General features: G+C 45.5%; 1 protein-coding gene across 4 annotated transcripts in view; it reads left to right on the forward strand.

Moving 5' to 3' along the window:
* arr (low-density lipoprotein receptor-related protein 6) overlaps positions 1-21977 on the forward strand; it is a 296788-nt gene that overhangs the window by 167492 nt on the left and 107319 nt on the right. For 3 of the 4 annotated variants that reach the window (XM_072288049.1, XM_050185229.3, XM_072288048.1), the window contains 3 exons: positions 11-325; positions 9904-10000; positions 10324-10530. In XM_072288049.1, the coding sequence (XP_072144150.1) occupies positions 11-325; positions 9904-10000; positions 10324-10530 (619 nt within the window). The remainder of the gene's footprint in view (positions 1-10; positions 326-9903; positions 10001-10323; positions 10531-21977) is intronic. The other variant, XM_055074753.2, reaches the window with a different exon arrangement.

Genomic DNA, 21977 nt, shown 5'->3' on the forward strand with positions numbered 1-21977 from the left:
TTGTGTGCAGCGCATCAGCCGTGCTTTCCTCAATGGGAGCCAGCTGGAGACAGTTGTGGAGTTTGGACTGGAGCTGCCGGAGAGCCTGGCGGTAGACTGGGTGGGCCGCAACCTGTACTGGGCTGACCTGGGCCTCAAGCGTATCGAGGTGTCGCGGCTGGATGGCCGGGCACGCCGGGTGCTGCTGTGGCGAGACCTCGACGACCCCCGGGCACTTGCCCTGGAGCCCAACCACCGATGGATGTTCTGGAGTGACTGGGGCAAGGGGCGCCGCATTGAGCGCGCTGCCCTGGACGGCAGCCAGCGCATGCATCTGCTCACTCAGGTTCGGTCTCACCCGTTGCTCACTAGTTGGCAGCAGCACTTTGCGGGGTCTTGAATGAACGAGACGGACGGTCTCTGTGCAGTCCTTCCTCTTTTAGTAAAACAGGGTAAATACTAATGTTTTCACCCCACATTTATGAATTTATGAAAATTGGATTAAACCCCATTTCTCCGTGAAATGCAGGTGTTACAAAAATAATGAACACTTAGCACCGTGCAAGCAAGTTGTCGAGGTATATCATGTTAGTAATATTAGTATTATATGGCATATACTTTGCTTTCGTTCAAGTGAAAACTGGTGTGTACAGTACAGTCCACTTACAACGATACCGCATATAATGATATATCGGTTACAGTGGAATCTCCATGATACGAATCTCACGAGGTCACGAAAAATATTCGTATTAGCCGAAATTCGTATCATCGAAACAATTAAAACTAGCTAAATTAAAGAGTCAGAGGTGAACTCACTCAGGCACACGTACATAAAAAGCATTTATTTCTTGAAGAAAAAGTCTCTAATGTCCTTCTGCTTCTTTTTCTTTGTCAGGTCAATTAGCAGACTTTGTTCAAATCCATAAAAATGCGTGCACGTGTCGTCGCTGATTTCATCCGCGGCCATAGCGCGCCTCAGAACTTCAAGCGCATGCCGCGTTTCAGCCGCCGGTGGTGCACCTTCGCCGTCGCCCTTGTCTAACACAAAGAACGCGGCTCGAAGCACAGCAGCCACTCTGTCCGATGGCATGCGGAAAAGGAGGAAAAGCACAAAAGCAACAAAAGTGCCACTGCTTCAAACTCTTCGTGCCCAGTTGTGACATCCGCGCTGTCCAGCGCCGTGTCCGCGCCTCCGCACCAAAAGAGAGAGGGAGAAATCGCGTAACTGCGCACTGTTCTCTTCCACTGCCGTCGGTGGGGCTCATGCTCGTGGTCGCGTCCGTCCGTGCGCTGGAATCGTGCCAACTGTGGCCTCTCCTCCGCGCAGCGGCGGAACCTCCTCCCCTCCTTAGCAACCGGCGTGCCGGTGGGGGGCGCAGCTGCGCATAGCAGCCATGACGTCACACAGTAGTGGTAGAACGAGCGCGCGGGTGTCAGCGGTGGCAACTGCACCGCCGCTCCTTCGTCAGACGTCTCGTTGGAGACGAGTGAGTGAGACCCATAGCTCCGAAGCGGCCCAGTGATTGCGCGCCAAGCGATTCGGGGAAGCGACAGCAGACGCCGGATTCCCCCAACACCAAGCGCCATAAGAACAAGGAGCGAATGTGCATGCGACGAATGAACATGTCACCAGATGGGAAAAAGGGAGGCAGAACGGAAACGCCAACAGCAACTGATTAGATCGCCGGGTACCAAAGGCAGGGAAGCAGAACGAAAGCGGCAGCAGCGACAGGCGATATCACTGACCACCAAAGCGAATAAATTGGAGCGCGGACGGCAGCAGCAACCAGCCATTTCACCGAACAGCAAAGCCAGGGAAGCGGAGCGCAGATGGCAGCAGCGTCTGGCTTTCGCCAAGCACATTTTAAAATTTCCAAAGTGTCTTCGGTAATTTTCGTATCAACTGACGCGAGTCGAAAATTGATTCGTAACAACCGTTCTGTAGCTTGCTGCAAAGTAATGGGGCTCAGCCGGGACCACAGAAAAATTCGTATCATCCAGAAATTCGTATTAGCCGTGATCGTATCATCGAGATTCCACTGTACAACCATGAGTCAACTCCAGAGTACCAATTGGTGCTTTTGGGCTATCAGAAAAAAATCCATATATAACGATATGTTATTCACTGCATATCGGATATAACAATTGAAATTCTGCCTTTTGGGCGGCGTTTTTCATGCAGAATAATCGTGAAATTTACGTGGCTAAGTTCCCCATAAGGGGGGATGCGGCTTTCGCATCGCGAAAAATTTCCAAGAAAATGGATTTTTTGCAAATCACATTTTAAATTTCTATAACCCTTTTTCTATCTGATACCCAAATATCATCACTGTAAACCACTTAGAAGTGCTCTATAAATTCATTTTATGAGCCAAGATGGCGAAAAATCTCGTGGAAATCAAGAAAGAACAGCATTTTTCAAGCCACAATATCTCCGGAATGGCGCGACCGAGCGCCACCATCTTGGTCTCGTTGGAAAGCGCATTTCTCCATTTTCAAATTCCGCTTCAGCTATCTCCTCCATACAGAAACAAGCACACAAACAGCAAATGATTGAAGGTCATGCCGGAGCCTGCGATTGGCTACGCCCGCCACGGGACTCCAGCGCGGTTCGCCATTGGTCCGGCGCTCGCGTCGTTTGCTCGGCTCTTTGCAGCTCACGAGTCTGGACGTCTCTACTTGCCGTAATCTCGACGTGTCAAAACGGGCACTAGGCGGACATCGCAGTAGCGTGGCCGATCCCTATGCTTGTGGACGTTTCAAACTCGTGGCTAAGCATTCCGAGCATCGGTGACGTGGACTTCGTGACCAAGATTCACGTGTGGAATCCTTGGACATGCGGCTAAGCCTTTCAGCACTCGGTCTTCGTGATTCGTGACCAAGCACATCGTGCACGCAATCCTCGGACACGCGGCTAAGCATTTTGCGCATAGGGAGTCTCAGACTCTGCAATCATGCACATCGCGTGCAGAGCTCTTGAACCCTCACCTAAGCATTTTGTGCATAAGTGCCTCCGACTGCGCGACTTCAAGCGTAGACTCCTCAAGCCTGCGTCTAGGAATTTTGCGCGTTGGTACATTGGACTGCGCAAATAAGCGCATCGAGGGTCGACTCCTCGAGCCCGCGACTAGGCATTTCGCGCGTCGACACCTCGGATTGCGCGAATAAGTGCATCGAGTGTCGACTCCTTGAGCCTGCGGCTAGAAATTTCGCGCGTTGGCACGTCGGACAGCGTGAATAAGCGCATCAAGGGTCGATTCCTCAAGCCCGCTACCAAGCATATTGTGCGTTCACTCTATTATCATATTGTCATGATAGCTCGTAACAGTATCTATCATACCACCCCTTCATAAACAGAACCTCATCATGAGCTCTGTTCACTAGGCCTCTTGGGCTGGCACAGACACCTAGCTGCAGAAGTGATCAAGGCATCATACCAAAGTGCAATTCTGGAAAGCATCTAGCAGCTACGTATCTATCACTGGCTCTCTGATATTAAGTTCTACAGCCATTCTCAAGTAAAGATGACTTGGTAAGCTGCTGACACTCAGAGCCTTCATTCAGTAACATGGTCAACTTTAACAAAAGAAAAAAAAAATGCCTAGCTGTTCGTACTGAAGATTGCTATCAATCGGGCGGCCTGCGGGTACAGGCTGCCTGAATGCACACTGCAACTATATTCATGCCCACACAAAGTTCTGCACGTCACTTGGTTTGAAATCTAGGCACCATGCTTTGTAGCGCAGCAGCAGCAAAGAATGCCCCCCCCCCCCTTTTTCTTTTTATAGAAAATAAAGGGGGGGGAGAAAGCATGCCAGACCAGAGGCCACATGTACAAGAAGCCCCACATCACAAAACACCCCAAAGTCTACAGATTTGGTGCCTTTTAGAGAACTGAAGAGAAGGTGAAACTTTGAGAGCCATTTTCTCAAAACTGTCTTTCTGCTTTTCTGCTCAGTTTCTGGAGCTGATTTCTTTGTTACCGTTTAACATATTTTCACTTCGCTTTTTTTGTCACGTTCCTTGGGCTACAGTGCAGGTCGTGACATTCTTGCTTTCCTATCTTGGCCCTTTGTAAGTTTACGATATGGCTATTCGTCTACCCCGAAAGTGTGCTTGATGCGAAGGTAACATAAAATATGGCAGTATAAAAAATGTGTGTTGCGAAAAAGAAAATGCGAGAATGCTACGACCTTCAGCACGCATTTAGCTATGCAGTCAATACTTAACAAGCCTTCTATCAGGTTTTTTAAGTTCCCCAGGCTCTCAAGAAAGTTAGAGGGAGAAAAATTCTGCTCAATAAAATTGAATAAAATGTTCTCAAGATACCGCTCTGAAACTTTTATGGAAGCATCAGGGAGACATTCTAAACATTTGTGCCAATTTTCGTCAGAACCCATGATGAAATAAGCAATTTGATTTTCAAAGCCACATCCCCCTTTAACCAAAACAATGCAAAAAGTTTGCTTACGTGAGTTCATATCTGTGGTATATTGTGTTATTGTATGGTATGGTATGGTAGGGTATGATGAACTTTATTCATGTCCTGAAGATCAACCCTTAGGTTGACAGAGGCAGTTCCCACGTCGTGACAGTAAGGTTTAACCTTACGATCCAACATATATGTACTGTACAACATATATGTACTGTACAAATATGTACTGTGCGGAGAACAGTTTGAGTGAGAAAGTGCTTCAGTGCTTAAGCCTTTAGAGGACGAAATCGTTCGAAGTGCTGTTAAAAACAATCTCCAGACAAAAATAAGTGTTTGTCCACTGATGCAGCACTTCTCAGGAGAACTTGGTTTCTGTGCTGTGTTGCGATTGTGTTGCATGTGTGTGTGAGTGAAATATATAATAAATTGTGTTTGAAAGGTGGGTGGTCCGTTTGGCATAGGCAAAAGGTGAAAAAAGCATGCTTTGGTTATAATGCAGTACCGCTTATAGCACGGATTTTTACAACTCTTGCGTCTTACGTTATAAGCAGTCTACACTGTATAAACATCATATTATTTCACAATAAGACGAAAGAAAATGCCACTTGTCCAGTTCAAATAGATCTTTAGAAAAAGAAACTCATTGACGCCACCCTTGACGACACGGGCTGCCAAAAGGTTTAATTTTCTCCATACTTTCCCGCCCACGCTTTCTCATTTCTGTAGTTTTGTTATTGTGTAGTGCTGTGCTGGTTTTTATAGCTTATGAAACTCGCACAAAGCGCAATTAACAGAGAATGCCACGTCCATGTGATATCGCGGGATTCCCGAACGGTCCACGCCACTTGACCAAGAGCAGCTACGGCGGCGAATCCAGTTCTCCATCTTGGGTTGGTTTCTCCACGGCCGCGCGTTTCTGTTTTGCGCAGACCGCCATGACGCCGTCTGTCAGGCACCGTTTTACTCACCGATGGCAGTAAGCAGTGTATGGGACGTCACCACTCCCCAGTTGGGTGGCAGGAGATTCGAATTGCAATACAGGTATTCGGACCCTTCAGATGCACTTTTCTCAATAACTATTTTCTTGGCATGAAACATGCCCTGCGAGGTTTCTGGAATGGTATTTAAACAGTCCACGTCAACTTAGTATTTGCCTTTAGTGTCCCTTTGTGGGGGGGGGGACATTGAAACATTTATAGTGGGATTTTGATAAAATTTGCTGAATTTATGTATTTCAATGTGCTAATTTTAAATATACATTCAGTTTTCTTGCACAGTAAATAACTTTAGAACAAATTCAATTTTTTGCATGATTTGCTTGGAGGTGAACTGTTTACCAAACTATATATGGCATAATAAAAAATGACATACAAAAATGATGTAGAACAAACAAAGAGTGCAAATTATCAAGAATGGTGTTCTAACCCAATTTTATATCAAATGAGAACATTGCAAACTTCAGTGAGAGAAATCCATCTAACTGCTAAAATAAGAAAAATTAAAAAATTTTTTTCTAGTAAATGCAGCAATGTTATTTCGTAAATTTGCACTCTACACAGCTGTGCTTTTCTGGAAAAAAGAAAGGAATTACAGTGATAGCAGAAGTAGAAGCAGAGATAATGCACCTCCAATACAGTATCACCAAAATTGTGGTTTTGAGAAAACAACAGAAAACATTTCAGAACTGATATATTGGAAGGGAAGCTTGAAAAAACTGCACCAAAAGCCATCGGTAGGCACCACGTATCATTCATGGCCGTTTAGCTGTTGCCAGTTGACAACATAGCACGCACTGTGAGTATGTTCACTTCAAAAGGATTACACGTTTTCGGGCCCTTAATTCCTGTGGCGAGCTCCATCCCTACGCAAGTTAACTGCAGATCTCGCAAACCACAGTCAGTTCTGTTGCGAGACCGTAATCCTGATCGCTCTGGACTAGCTTCGCAGAAGCACCACAAGAATGCCTAGAAGATTGTTCAATTTCGACGACAATTTACGAAGCAGCGGGCTCCGCGACCGAGGCTGTTGCACTCTCGGCGGTCTGATCTTCAACAAAACGCTGAATCTTTCGCTCCGTGGCTGGCGTAGATGCAATCTTGTGGAACGAAGCTGGAACCTGGAAGTAGAAAGTGTTAGTAATTACGTCACACACAAGAAGGTGGCATGACATTTCACCAGCTCATTAATTGGAAACAGCTGCCTGGCATAGACACATCTGGCTAGCAGAATGGATGTTACGTCACTCCCTCCTCTCTCGCTTCTTCACTCCCGGCGTGCATCTGCTCACTTGCAACAACTGCATGCATGCGCTCGTTACATGCTCTGACGTCGGCACCGGAGAGGTGCGTTTCGTACGCCCCCGACGGGTGACGCGTGCTGGGCTTCATCCTCGCTCTTCGTCCGCCTATCGTGCCAAGGCAAAGGCGTTCGCTCGCTTAACCTAAGTGTCAGTCTCATGGTAGTAAACACGACACAAGGAACTTTTAAGTAAGGAAAAGCCTTTGTGAGGTATGAGCATAAGAAAACTACATACATCAAGAAAGCATTCGTTACAAACCCAATAGCAAAAAACCTAACACATGACAAACTATCGACAAAGTTAGTTAATTGAGAATGTTGTCTAAAGTCCTTACACACGACATGTTATGAAGTTCAAAATATTTACATCAAGTCCATCGACGTAGCCGCTTCACCTAGTAGTCGCTGCTTCCGACGACACGTCATTGGGCCCACCGATGCATCGTGGACATCGCTGCATCCGACGTTTAGCCCACGGTTGACCGGGTCAGGTAGTCTGGGCACTGGGGTGACCGAGGCGCCTAGATCGCCTGATCGGCTCCTCTTAGTTTGCCGATCGTAGTCCGTTAAAAGGCTCCGTCAGCCTGTAGCTGTGTGGTCTCCGGTGGAGCGCCCGCTCAACTCGCGAGTCGGCAGCTGAAGAGCAGCTTCCACTTGGTTGCCGCTGTCTCCACGCTCCACCCCTCCTGTCCAGCTCCTTCTGCCCCTCGTTGTTCCAGAGCGTAGCTGGGCCTCTTCAGCTATGTGTCTCTTTTTCCCGCTGGCCATGTAGTTCTTCATGCACCTTTGCACTTGTTCTTTCATATATTGTATTCTTTTTATTTGTATGCTCTTATTTTATAACTTCTTTTTTCTTTCTTTATTTTTTCCACTGACTCCTCGTGCTTTCTTGTCCTCTTCTTTTCTTCTGCTCTTTCTTCTTCTTTCTTTCTTTATTGACTCATGACGCTAAGGAACACCAATGCCGAGGTGCAAGTGCCACTAAGAGACACCTAAGTCAAAGATTAGGTTCGTCTACCAATTTTTTAAAAGTAGTCCTTCTGTTCTTAATGATTTACAGTCACTCACCAATAATTGGGACTCGGTGGGTACTGCCTGAAAGTCTCAATAATTGGTAGCCCGAAATATTAGATTCTGGAGAGATTATGCGACCTTGTGATACATAATTGCCACAAAGTGTATTTACTCGATTCTAATATACCCTCTATCATAACGCGTGCCCGTTTGTCTTGACTTAAAAAACCGAAAAATCCTTTGCAGTACTGTGCACCTCATGCTTTTGTACGAAAAGACAACTTTGTCTAATTTGGAAAAACAAATACTTATTCACAGTGTACTAAAGTTGCGATGAATAAAAAGAAGTCGCAGTTTCACTCAAAAGGCAAAGCATCGCTTGTGATTGATGTGGAATGTGTATCGAGCACAACAGTGAGCAAGCCGAGTAAATTTTCTGGGCTGCTGGAGTTCGAAGAGATGTTACACTTGCATATTTGTATGAAAATATCTAACTAATGGCACTTTAGAAATAAACTGAATCCTACAGACTAATCAATTTCGTTTTGGGCAAATAAGGAACTAATACCTTGTTTATTAAACACAATTTGCTCAAAGGGAGTAAAATATATGACTACAAACTCCTGCTGCACATACATAAACATGACCTGTTACATGCAGTACACACAACGTCAGCTCGTTATGCACTGCATAACGGACGGATAACGACACAAATTTTGGAAGGGCTGTCCTCGCTTATCACATACCCGCACTAATAAAGCGTGTGGATTCACAAATAAATTTCAGTATGAAACTCTATAAATAGTCGCAAGTAAAACGTCTTTTGTTGAATGAGTGAAGAACCCTTTAACACAAGTGCATATTTATTTTTTCGCACTTCTATGTCTTCATTGTATGTTCGTAGTTGCCATATCTGTATTTGATTTTTTCTTGCATTGCATATTATTTTCACTATTTCAAAATACCCTGCGATGTAAAGACTTTCAAATTGTTCTTTTGTAAATGTATCACTTTACCTGCTGTCTGTATGGTCCCCAGCTCCCCTTAAGTTGTCTATGACTTTTTTGCCCGGAGGACCCCCATGTGTTTGAAGTAAACTGTACTGAACTGAACTGAACTAGCGTTTCTTAGATTTGTCATTTCTGGTTCTGTTGTTAAGGTATTGAGCAAATCTCATGATTATTCAAATTATTCACGAATCCCGGCCATGGCGGCCACGTTTCGATGGGGGTGAAATGCGAAAACACCTGTGTACTGCGAGTTACGTGCGCGTTAAAGATCCCCAGGTGGTCGAAATTTCCAGAGTCCTCCACTATGGCGTGCCTCATAATCAGAAAGTGGTTTTGGCATGTAAAACCCCATAATTTTTTTTTTTTTAATTATTCGCTTCGAAATTATTGGAAACTAATTACGAATTGCTTCGCCTTCGCTTCCAACCAAGCAATTGATATTCACGGAAGCCTAGTAAATACTGTTATCAGACATTGAGAGCTACTGTTATTCCTTGAAAATCTTGCTAATGCAGGTTGAAAATAGGCGTTCTTGATGGAAAATTGATGCGTGTTCAATGCATTCACTTTCCCCAAAGCTCCGCCGAGACATGTTGCCACTAAAGGGAGGATTGCTATTTGGTTCTCCATAGGGGCCAGGCACGTGCATGCTGACTGGTCAAGTTTGAATTATTTGGCGAAGGCCAATTTTAGGATTGAAATAACAAAAGTTTGGGCCCATAGAAATGCATGGGTGCTGGCTGCGTGCTTTGGTGGGGTCGAATAGAACAAAAAAAAAAAATCGAATTAGCCGTAATCGCAATAATGGAAGTCTACTGTATTAGAATATATCAAACAGTTGCGCAAGCCTACTCACCGGTAGGCTTGCGGCAGGCTAAAGTAAAAAGAAAAAAAGAAAGTGTTGTTGCTTTGATAGCAAAAGTTTACTTGCCCCCTGTTTGCACATGCTGTAGCTTACTTGTACGGCCTTTGTTCTTCAAAAACAATTGGAAAAACAATGAGCTGCTAGTACCCTCTTTCTTCCCTTCGTGAGCTTGAGAATATTCAGGTGTAGTGCCAGGTGCATGATTTTGCAGTAGCTGACAGGAAAAAAAAACATTGTTTGAACTGTTGCTCCACTGCGCACCACAGTATATATATATATATATGTACATACATACACTCCAGATCGGGCGTGTGAACAGTCTTACCATTGACCATGCTGAACAGCGCCTGTACTGGACCGACATCGATGCCAACCACATCGAGTCCTGCGACATGGCTGGTGAGTGCCTTGTGTCTCTTAAAGCGCTACTAGCTTGCAGGGCTGCATTACTTGTTGCTATTAGGTGCTGCTTTCACCTGTGTGTGACATCACATAGAGCACCCTGTCTAGTCAAGCGCATTCTCTGTGGCAATCATGCCATGATATCGACACATCCCAGAGCAACATAAAGAAGAGCTTTAATGTTCGATTATCGTACAACGAAGAAAGAGGTGCCATAGTTGAAGACTGTGAATTAATTTTGACCACTTCTTTACGTACACCCAAAGTTTTGCATGTTGGAACGATGGTTGGCTCAGAACGGCAGAAACCTGTTGCTGCAGGCAAGCGTCGCCGAGTGGCTGTTCCAGCAGCAGCAACGCAGCGCCCCTTTGGGTTGACCCAGTACCAGGAGTACCTGTACTGGACCGACCTGGAAGGGAAGAGCATTGAGCGGGCCCTCAAGAGCACGGGTGCCAACCGCAGCCGCCTGCTGGGCCAGCTCAAGTACATTGACGACCTGCTGGTGTTCCACACCTCCCGTCAAGCTGGTCAGTAATACCCTGGTTACACGATTCTAATGTGCACCTAGTTTTCGCAGGTGGGACGTGGGTCTTAAGAACCAAAAATCGTGAAAAAAAATTGATTTTTGGGAACTACTTGTTTTGGCATCTGTAATGCCCAATCTACATCGTATCAAAACGTTTGCCCAAAAACACACCCTAAGTGTCCGAAAAAAAATATTTTGTCAGTGTGGACTGCGAGAAACAGCCCCAAAATCACGCAGAAACACTGGACTTCACGAAGCTATTTCTCGTTTTTCCCGCCGCTAAGCGCCGCCATCTCGGTATCGTTCGAAAGCTCAGAGTTCCGTCTTTCTGTTCCCTGCATCGCCTGCATCCTCGCCGGCAATGGCCACATAGAAAAAGCGCAAACGTAAAACAATCAGGGGCTGGTCTGACGAAGCTCGTGATGCATGCGGCCCTCCTATTGGCCCGGCGTACTGAGAGGCACCTTCTGATTGGCTGTTGCTATGGCAACTAGGCCTTGCAGACGAGCTCGTCTGCTAGGCTTGGCAGTGGGTCGCTTCGACAACCGTTGATACACCATTAAAAAATCTTTGTTCATTGTATTGCGAATGTAAGCGGCAAATCGACCCTCTCAAAAAAAAAAAAAAATTTGAAACCGAACACACGTACACGAAAAGCGAAGCGTAAGCCGTCTATACTTTCTACAGCCAGAAAGGAGAGGCAGTTATCGCAAGGTTCAGACGAGCCGACCAGATCGCGCCGGAGATAAGTCACTGCGTCGCGCAATCTCGTACTGTATCGCAGCAGTGTAGCTACCCCTTCCCTCTATCCCCGTGTGCAAGTTTACGTTGGAGACCGCAGGCCATGTGCCAATGCCTATTCCCTTGCCTCTCGTGTGTACACGCGGTCGTTTGGCGCATTGCAGATTCTCGTACGAGCCTATACGTGCGCCTAATGTCTACATTAGTGGAATAATTCTGCGTTTTTAATTATATTTCAATTATTATTTCCCAGTTTTGAAGCCTGAAATTTATAATTTCTCAGTTTTTTTTAGTCTTCTTGTTTTTCGGAAATGTAGGTTTTCGAAAGTCTCAAATTTTGGGATTAGCACTGTGTTCCTTCTACTCATTCAGTTCTCGTCATTCTTTCTTTCCCTGAATGCAGGCGAGTCAGAGAGTGCATAAAAACTGTGAGATAGTGTCTTAAGACACTTAAATATTTTGAAATCCTGTAGAAATCACCAACATGAATTCACATTCTTAAAGCTGCAAATTTAAAATTTCATAACTTTGGCTAAAGTACAGATACAAACATCCAAGTGCTAGCTTGCAGTATTTGAACATCCAGGAACTTACCTGCTTCATTTTAGCTATGTTGTTGCAGTACATTTCTTACAAATGACATCCCAAATTTTTAACACAAGAGGAATTGTAACGACTGTCACTGTCACCATATTCAATAAACGCACCATGTAGATACAGTTTTAACAAGTTCACAAAACTAGAAATACTGCACTTGCACACGTCCTGAAATTTAGTGTAGCCCAACGTGTCGATGGTTTCTTCTACTGCTTGTACCACCGCTGGCCTCGGGACACTGTAGAACAAGTCCTTGAAAAACAAGACGTCGGCGGGCTACTCTTTAGTGTTGCAATAACTTCGTCAAATATGGTCGAATATAGTGACAGTGTGTATGAGCAGAAGGATGGCATCGCCATTGGTTTTTGTACAGCTCCCGTGCTTTCCGACTTATTTTTGAGTGTGGGAGACAGGAAACTTGCCACCTCGTTTGAAGAAACTAATATAACTACCTGTTTCAGATATGTTGACGATTATTTGGTGTGCATGAAAGAAGACCGAACCGATCCATTTAGTGTAGAAACTGTCATCAGCATGTTAAAAAAGCGCATGAAGGTTTAGAGTTCACGTACGCGACTCCTACCGAAGGTCGATTGCAATACCTTGACATACACATTAGGCTCAGAGGCTCCCACATCTGCTGGTGCTACAAAAGTAGAGGAGAAAAAGAAATCCTGAGGTATGACTCACGCCATTCTAAAATCATAAAAAGAGGCATCGCCAAGGCTTGCGTCAGTCAAGCAATTGAAAAATCATGCCGCCATGCTGTGAGGGAGAGCATCGATTTGCAAGTAAGCCACTTAAGAAACAGTGGGTACCCGAATAGCATGGTGGTGCAAATCCGTGAAAACTTTTTGCCCGAAATCAGAACCAACAGGAAAAGGCAGAAAACACGGGAAAAAGAAAAATTCAAAAAACGCGTGGTGTTGCCTTACATTCATGGCTTGTCACATAGGAAAAAAAAGACAGCCCAACGCCATGACGTTCAAGTTCTGGTCTCCGCCCCACAAGAACTAAAAGGCATGTGCAAGAGGGTGAACGCAGGATCCAAAGAGGCAAACCCTAGTGCTACGATCTGTCAGACTAAGCACGTGAAAAAGTAGTGGAATGTGCTACTTCAGTTGTTTACCAAATCCCACTAGATTGCGGGAAAGTAAACATTGGGCAAACTGGACGTTGTCTAAATGATAGGTTATGGGAGCACAAATACACATGCCAGCTTCTGACAGCACCCAGCAACTTGGCTGCACCTTGCAAACAATGCAAATGCTCTCCGCTGCTAGAAAGCACCACAGTCATTGGCAGATCAAAAACAAAAACGGAGCGAGAAATATGGGAGGCGCTTGCGATAGCTAAAGAAAAAGAAATGTGCGTAAGCACTCATCGCGCTCATCAAAGCTGAGGACGAGTTTGCCAGGGCGAACAGGTGCAAGTGAACGATGTATGCCTGACCCCAACTATGATCACATTTCGTGAACTTGTCATATCTTTTATACCCCCCCCCCCCCCCGCCATATCTCCTAGTATATAAGCGCACTCTTTAACAGTATTAAACAGTTGGTAGTTTGTGCTACGTCCGTCCACGTCCTGTCCTTCCTTAATATCGTCTGTGTAAAACTGAGCGCAATATAACCATGAACGTTCACCAACAAGCCCCCTTCATTGGTTTACTAAAGAAATTCTCACAACAACAAAATATTTTGAAGTTCCTGGCAGAGGTACATACGAGTACGTGTATTTCATATCCTTCAACAACGACATATCTTCAACCGGCAGCCCTGCGACAACGAAAATTTCTGCTGTAGCGGATCGAGAGTTTTCTTCGCATGGTCTCGACATAACATCAGAAAGTGAAATCCTAATCAAAAATGTGCTAAAACATGTTTTTTAATCACTTTAGAAACTTGCTTTCTGGCACCTGTTGTTGCTTGCTTAGAGGATAGTTGTAGCGCATAACTCATTTTTGGTGGCAACCATACGATGCTGCTTGACCTCCGGCTGCGCCTCTGGCAAAAGCAGCCAGGCGACTTGTGTCGTACCCCTCATTGTTGTCGTGCTTGGCCGTTGTGTGCGGCAGTAAGCCTTGCGAAATGCCTCCTCCATTTAAGAAACGCAAGTTTCTCACGCTCTTGTAGAAATCTCAAATCATCGCAGAAGCTGCAACCGGAAAAAGAAGATGGGTATTGCTGTCAAGTTCGGGATACCATGCAGCTGCCTGTAGACCATTTTCAAATCCAAAGACAGCATCTTGGTGGCGCTGGAGAATGGAGCACGTGGGGAGCGCAAGACTGTGGTCGCTCCGGCTTTTGAAGACATGCCCCAGGCTGTGTACAAGTGGTTCCTGCACAAGCGTCCTTTCTGTCGGCGATGACTTGGTCATCTGTGAGGAACTAACGAATGATGCCATAGTCAGCAGTGTGCCCAGCACTGACCACAGCGATGATGGTAACAAAACCACGACCAAGCAAGCGAGCCCGCGAGATGTGCTCGACGCACATGACACCGTGCGGTCATTCCTCGCGACGCATGATGACGTGGCCATGCAACATATTCTGAGTTGTGAGGATTGAGTGTTAAAACTCCTCCGAGGCCGTGGACTGCAGACCAAGATTACGAATTTTTTCAATTAAACTTGATTCCTCTGTTATGTGCATTTTTTTTCTGCCTTCTCTCATTCTTGAAATAAGGAAATTCTCGCGAGAACAAAAGAAAATTGCTGTCCCCGATGATTTCATTATTGTGGGGTTCAACTGTATAAGCTTGCAAACGTTCGCTTCAACTCAAACTGAGCGGCGAGAATGCAGCATGCACAGAGGTATGAACTGCAGTAAAACACGTTGTGGGGCTAGTTGGTGCATAGCTTTCAATAGATTAAGCGCCAAAAGTGACGGCACACAAGAAGAAATACAGACAGGACAAGGCGCTTCCTGAACTGCCATCGCCCTGGACGCAGATCGCTTTGAAGATAGGGTTTGGAACGGCTGTGCAATGCTCCTCAAGTAAAACGCCGTCCCCTCCCTCCCCCTCCTCGGCACCGTGCGCACGATGGAAGACGGCGTCTTTCCTTCCCGTTTTCTTCCCTTGTATGTGGGAGATAGAGCACGATCGAGATACGCTTCCTCAGGACATCGAGAAGATGGAAGAGTGCATGCGCGCATCGGGGCCGGGACCCCGCCAAGCCGAAGTAACCATCGGCCGGCGGGGGACAAAGGGGGCCGCCACCGGCAGAGAGGAGAACGTACGCACCTTCAGACGCCGCCGCGATGTCTCTCTCTGGGCCCCATCTTGCGCGTGCGTACCCGGAGTGCACGAAACCAGAGCCCGAATCTCGCCAAAATGTCGGCCAATGGATGAAGCCCGTTGACCTTCCCGTGGGTGGGATGACAGCCGAGCGACAGTGTTTTATGACCCGCTCCAAGCAGGCTGGAGAGAGGGACACGGAGCCCCTGGAAACACAACGCAATGACTCCACACAACCACCATGAGAGCCCGAAACCCCACACATGTCATGTTGTCATGAAAGAAAGTGAGTTGTTCAACATGTCCAGGAAGTGGGCATGCTCTTCTACTGCTAACAACTGCACCAGACGCTGAGAACAGGCACTCACTAGACACACTTGTGGCTAGTATGGGTAGGTATCTCTTTGCAAGCTGAGCCCGCAAAGGGTAATGTTTTGAACTTTGCTCTCGCCACCAATGGCAAGGGTCCTTCTTTCAGTCCAGAATCGCGCCTTGCAAGTATATTTCTATTTCTGCTCCTGGCTGTGAATGCTGTCACTGGCTTAAGGCCCGTACATGGTCAGTCCGCCCGTCCGTTCCGCCCTCGTCCGCCCGCGTGCTGATGGCTCTCTACTGGCGAGCGAGGAGTGGTCGCAACTTTCCCGTCCGCACGCCTGCTTGTCTCTCATTGGCTGGTCCGAGGCGGATGGTTCGGCTGTCGTCACAGCAAACATGGCGCGTGCTCGAAGCGAAGCAAAGCGGAGACGTAAGGCCTAAGCTACAGCCGCGTCAGAAACAGTCTATTTTTTCTCCTTTTTGTGATTTGTACTAGTTATCTGGCACCCATGGAGATAGTCATCGAAAGCAGCAAGCCTGCGCACCCTTCCAGACCTCATCAGTGCGTGCGATCGCCAACAGAAACAGACGGAGCGCAGGAAGTGTGTGTTGTGTTTACGAGAGCGTCGGAAGAAATATTTGAAGCTGTCGACTTCGTGACTTTTTGTTCCTTGCTTCGCGTGCGTGTCGCAAACGAAAAGTCCATCGCATACACGTGCATTCTGAGCAGCAGGACACATGTTCAGTGCGTGGCGAAATAACTAGCGTCCGATTGGCGCACCCAGAGTACACGTTTGGTTTCTGCTCTGTGTATGCGGATCGTTGCCGCGAAGTGGTGAACGCCAGCCCTTCGCAACTTTCAGAAGTAATGATACGATCAGTAGCGATAAATTTTTATTGCCTTGTTATTGCTGCCATTCTGCGTGTGCTATACTGCGCGTGAGCCGTTTTGCCGGCTGCGACGCGTCGAGGTGACCGCGACGTTCGAGCTGTGTTCTTGCTGTTATGAAGTGCGTTGTGTGCGCAGCGTTGCTGGGTGTAGAAGTGCTCGTTCTACGCGATGTGCGTTTGCTCAGAAGTGAACTGTGCAGAAGTGTTGCCGATCGCGTTTTCATATTTAGTACCCTTACAGATAAGCCCTATCACACCGGCCTTTTCTGCTTCGTACATCTATCTTTTCTTTCAAAAGTTGTTACTGCACGGTTGAAGATGCTTCTATCGGTAGGGGGAAATTAGGGAACATCATAATAATTGCATACGTCAAGACGTTCAGCGCTGTCATGAAATGTGGACGCGCCTGAGAGCACTAATGTCAGGAATGCAAATTTCTGGCAGCCTTGATTTTCATGATGTGGACACTAGTGTGACGATCAAGAATTTCTAGATTTCACGAAGTAAATTGCCTTATATTTTGTGATGCAAGCGGCTTACATAGCCAAAAATCTGAGCTGCTTGTTTTTGACTAGTGACTAAGCACAGCGTCTGTTTGTGAAGACACCAGTGGCATTTTAGATGAATATGTTATAGGTAAGAACTGGATACTACCTTCTTATTAACTAAAAATTTTACGCTTGCTGACAAAAAGCGATATGAATGTAAAAATGAACACGTAGGATGAGTAGTAACAAGTAAGTAAGTGTCACACGTATGGTGTTATATAATATGCTGCTAGCAGCCAGCAGAACTGCGTGAAAGAAATTTTGCCCAGAGTTCTTCCTCACTAGCCAGCCATGGTCACGTTACTAATGCAGGCAGAATTGGGTAAGCGAAAGTTTGTGGTTACTTTGTTTATCCACCCTATTTGATTATCTGGTTCGTGTCGCCTGTCTTGACACGAGCCTTCAGTTTAAAGCGAGCAATAGCACAAGTACCAGCATTATATGCCTGATAAGTGCTTTATTTTTTTTCCTCGTGTTCATTCTGCCAAGAGTCATTAACAAATAATGTGCATTAAACTGACTTGGGCCTGTAAAGTATGTCCATTAAATGTTTTTCCAGTGCACTTTCATCTGCCAGTAAGTTTACTGCTACCTATCATTTGTGGGTGTGGGATGTTGGACGCTATAAGTGGCTAGCTGACTGATCTTTATTTTGAATAGGCCACGGTTCCACTCATTAACTGAACCGTTTTCAGCTGCGCTGCCAGACTATAGAAAGGGGGACCTTGCCTCTTGTCATTCTTTAGCATGTTCATGGCCACAGTGCATTGTCCCTGAGAAGTCAGCTGCTATCACAATATAAAACGTGCCTATTGGCTGCTAGGAGTTTATCCTGAACACAAATTTTCAGTTATGTAAGCATTAGTTATGTGACCAAAGCCAGCCAATGAGCACGAACTGCTGGCAAAGTTTTCAAGTGACTCTGCAGGCAGAGTGTCTGCTCCCTATATTATGTTAGCCACACTGCTTTGTCAGTATGCTGAATTGTTCTTTTTTTGAAAGAAATTTACTACCCAGCCAGACAAGATATTGCCAAACCATCAATTTTAGGCCCGTACACATGGTCACTTCTTTATTTTATGATATTCTGGACATGGGGGAGGACACCCATGTCTAGCTTAGATTAGCAACATCAGCTTAACTTATGCACGGAGTTGAGTTGCTGCATGTGAGAAAAAAAAATCACTGCATAGCTAATAGGAATTAGACTGGTACGAAAAAATTATTTGTCTTTATGGCATGTAGTCTAAGTGGTGCTGTTCATTTGATGCACGCAGTAACACGTGAACACAAATGTATGTGTACCTTGCATTTATGTGCATGTGTGTGTGAATAAAACAGCACAACTTCTAATATCAAGGCACATTGTACCAACTATACCCATTAGAGATGTTCTATGTGGTATTCAGCTGATCTTATTGAAATTTTGTCACATGGTGCAGTTACAACATTTCATACCTTTATGTAAACCAATTTAAGACCTGTATTCACTGCATGTGAGAATGCATATTTTAGGCCAATGCAGTACCTGGGGTAGCAGCCTTTTAGTTAGCTTTTGCCACAGCTTATTAGAGGGATCTTGTTGATTATGCCATCCAAACAACTCATATAAAGGTTTGTGTTTAGTATACCAGCAGTTAAATACTGAATGCAGCTGCAATTCTTTGTATACTAGTGAGATTAATTCCACTGCTCATTGTTCTGTAACGTGTTGTTCTTCAGTCGCACATGGTGACAGTATTTGGCGTCATGAGTTCTAGGCTAATTTTCACATGGGCCTTTCGATGAAGTGAAATCTGCCTCTTCAACAGTCAGTTTAGTGGAAAGCCACCACTGAACCAATAGTTCAAAGACCAATTCCTGCATGCTTTTCGCCAATTGGGTAGTGCGCAGAAACTATGTGTGATACATCACTTCAGCTACACCAATAATCACACAGCTAAACCTGCCACATATAGTTAAGTCATTGATATAGGCAGAGGAAGATGATGCACGTATGTAACAGTTACTCATCCCTTGAAATGTGAATGACCCAAACCTTCGTGAGCATATCAGTCACAACCATCCAGCAGCACAAGTGGGAACACTTGTGCTATCACAAGCGAAAACAAGTAGAATAGTACCACCGTCTCAGCTGGTTTGTCGTGATTACCTTGCCTGCAAGTTTCTTGTTTATATTGGATAGGCTTCCTACTTTATGAATTAACAGCTTTCACAACATTTACTGCGCTAATGAAGGCACAGCACAGATACCAGTACTGAAGGAGGTATATACAAGTAGGGCAGAGAACTTGTGGGTAAGTTCAAAAATAAACAGGTAAAACTATGTTGAACAAACCATTTTCACAATAGAAGATATACCATCGGCAATTAATGCACATTCAGAACATGCAATAAGTGCCCTGTGTGGGAGATTGAGACCTGTGATGCCAAAAACTTGTTTGCCTTTTAAATATTGACATAAAGAAAAATTCCAGTCTGTACTTCTGTGTCTGAGGGTAGAATATCAAAGGAGAGGTGCAAAACGGATTTTGCATGTAGTAGTCCCTTATGAATGTGCTACTCAAGTTGTGCCAAGCATAGCTATCTGTGTGCAAAGCATTGCACAAGGTACCATATGTATGTCTGACACATTAGACAATATTTTGTATTGAACATTCTGAGCTCTAAATGTGATGCATGCTGTTTTCAGCTACAAATAGCGTGTATACATATTTGGCCTACACCACAAAGAGCTGATGTGACAAAAGAATGTGTACACCTTAGTGTTATGTTGCTTTTCATGGTATCTCAGTTTACTTAATACAGTTTTGAATTTACAGATTGCTTCACATGTTTATAGCTAAAAACCACAGAAAACTACTTGCATGTGACTGCGAGGTCACAACACGAGCATTTGTGTGGTATCCTTCCTGTTCATCGGTGTGTCCTTGCACTATAAATGTAAAACGTGACACCTGCAAGCCTGAGCATCCACCATTGCATTTCAAACACTTTGTTGAATGCTCGGCAGTTATGCTTACAAGCACATTGTGACAGCAAATCTACACTACCTTAATTTAAGTGCGATGTAAAGGGTTGTTTGTGCATAGCCAAGCTGTTCTAGCGTGCCTGCAGGGATACAGCATTGTCCAGTGGCACCGTATAGTTCAGGCGTAACAGTGAACTAGTAAACAAATCGGCTGATAATACTAAGCTGACCCACATGTAGAAGCATTATATTAGCCAACCCAAACACAAAGTTGCTTTCAGTGTACTGAATAACCATAGCTTTGATTTACCAAGTTATATTGCTGCACACACACAGCGCTGAAACAAAGTCTGTAGAATGGTGAGAAATGCGCCAGGAATGAAAGATTACTTGTGATGTGTGGATTTGAATAGTAGATGTGAATGCATACCCAATTCACCAGTATGCATGTTTTCTTTTGGAACAATTTTACATTTGGCCCAGAGGCTGAGCCACTACGGCCTCTTGACTGCAAATTTCTGTGCTCTCACAGTGCTAATGGGAGTATCATTCATTTGGCTACCCAAATAGTGAATACCGTATTTACACGATTGTAAGTCGACCCCTTTTTTTAAATTTGAAAGTCTGAAGTTGGGGGGTCGACTTACAATCGAAACCGAAACATGGCCCCGCCAAAAAAAGCGATACCAACGGGAGCTACAATGCAGTTACAATTTTATGTTTGCTCTATGGCCCTACCCGTATCTTTTCGCTATCCCGCGTGTTTGTTCGCTTTTCGGAAGGGTTTTTGAACATTTTTGAGAGTCTTACAGTGCATGCAACACTCATGGGGGGGGTGTCGATAGTTGATGGAAGCGCCGCTGTTCCAATTTGCGGCGGCACCCTCAGAACGGCGGCGCTTGCGGGGAGTATCGGTAGCTCATGGAAGAGCAGACACCGCTCGCGGGTTTCTCTTTCTGTTTAAAGCACGACCGGCTTTATTACGAGTCAGTCGTGGTTTAAAGGCATTGGTATTGGTTTGACGCGTTCCACTTGACTGCCGGCTACGTGCTACTTCTATGCTTCCCCAGTCGTCATGACTGCTCCAGGCCCACTAATCGTTCAGCACTCGTTCACAGCAGCGTTCAAGAGGGCTGCCATCCTTTACGCCGAAGAAACAAATCACTGCGCAGCGGGCCGCAATTTCGATGTTTCTAAACGGGTGGTGCGAGAGTGGCGACTGCAGCGAAGCGAAATGTGTGACGGCAAGTGAGAAATTTCCCACATGCCGAAGTCTGGACGCTTTCCGGAGCTGTAGGCTAAGCTTGCGGCGTACGTCGCTGAAATGCGTGATCGGTCCCTGCCAGTGAAGTGCGACGTGGTCATGAATGAAACAAGCCCGGACCTTCGCCTTAATTTTAAGGTTCTGCTCCGCCGTGAGTACGAGTGGCTGGCGGCAGAAGACTGCGAAATTACGCCAACCGGACCTGTAAAAAGAGCCTCCCTGACGGCTGCGTGTGGCTGGGTGCATTTGGCGTGGGCTGCTGCTCTGCAAGATGTCCTGGTGCGGTCGTTTGCCAAATTTGAAATTTCGCTGGACCACGACGCGCTGTGGGACCGCAGCAACGATGACGATGGCAGCACTAGTGAAGACTAGTAGTCCAGTGACCATGTCAGCTACTAATAAATTTTCGTTATCGAATGCGCCCTCGGGTATGCTCTCTGATTTTTTTTTTTTTTTTTCCGGTCAAGCGATATGGGGGGGTCGACTTACATTCGAGTCGACTTACAATCGTGTAAATACGGTAGGTAATAAAACACTACAATCTTTCAGTTTTATGCAGAGCAGCTTGTGCATTATTCAGAAAACTGAACCTAAGGAACTATTCGCTGCTTTATTATGGAAATAAAAAAATGTCGATGAATGTTTCCTCACTTGTGTGGTCCTGTCTTCTGCCCTACGTGCCTTCATTTCATTGTCATGTGCATGTTCAAAGAGCAACTAATTAAGAAAGACAAACACAAAACTACTAACTACATCAACCTTTTCACACCACAGGAGGTCACTGAACTCACTGCGAAGCTACACTTGATAATCTCAGTTTGCTTTCATATAAATACAGGCACTGGCCAGCTGTTTATGTTATGCTATGCATTTTTCATTTT

Source organism: Dermacentor andersoni, chromosome 4 (genome assembly GCF_023375885.2).
Source record: "Dermacentor andersoni chromosome 4, qqDerAnde1_hic_scaffold, whole genome shotgun sequence".
Lineage (NCBI taxonomy): Eukaryota > Metazoa > Arthropoda > Arachnida > Ixodida > Ixodidae > Dermacentor > Dermacentor andersoni.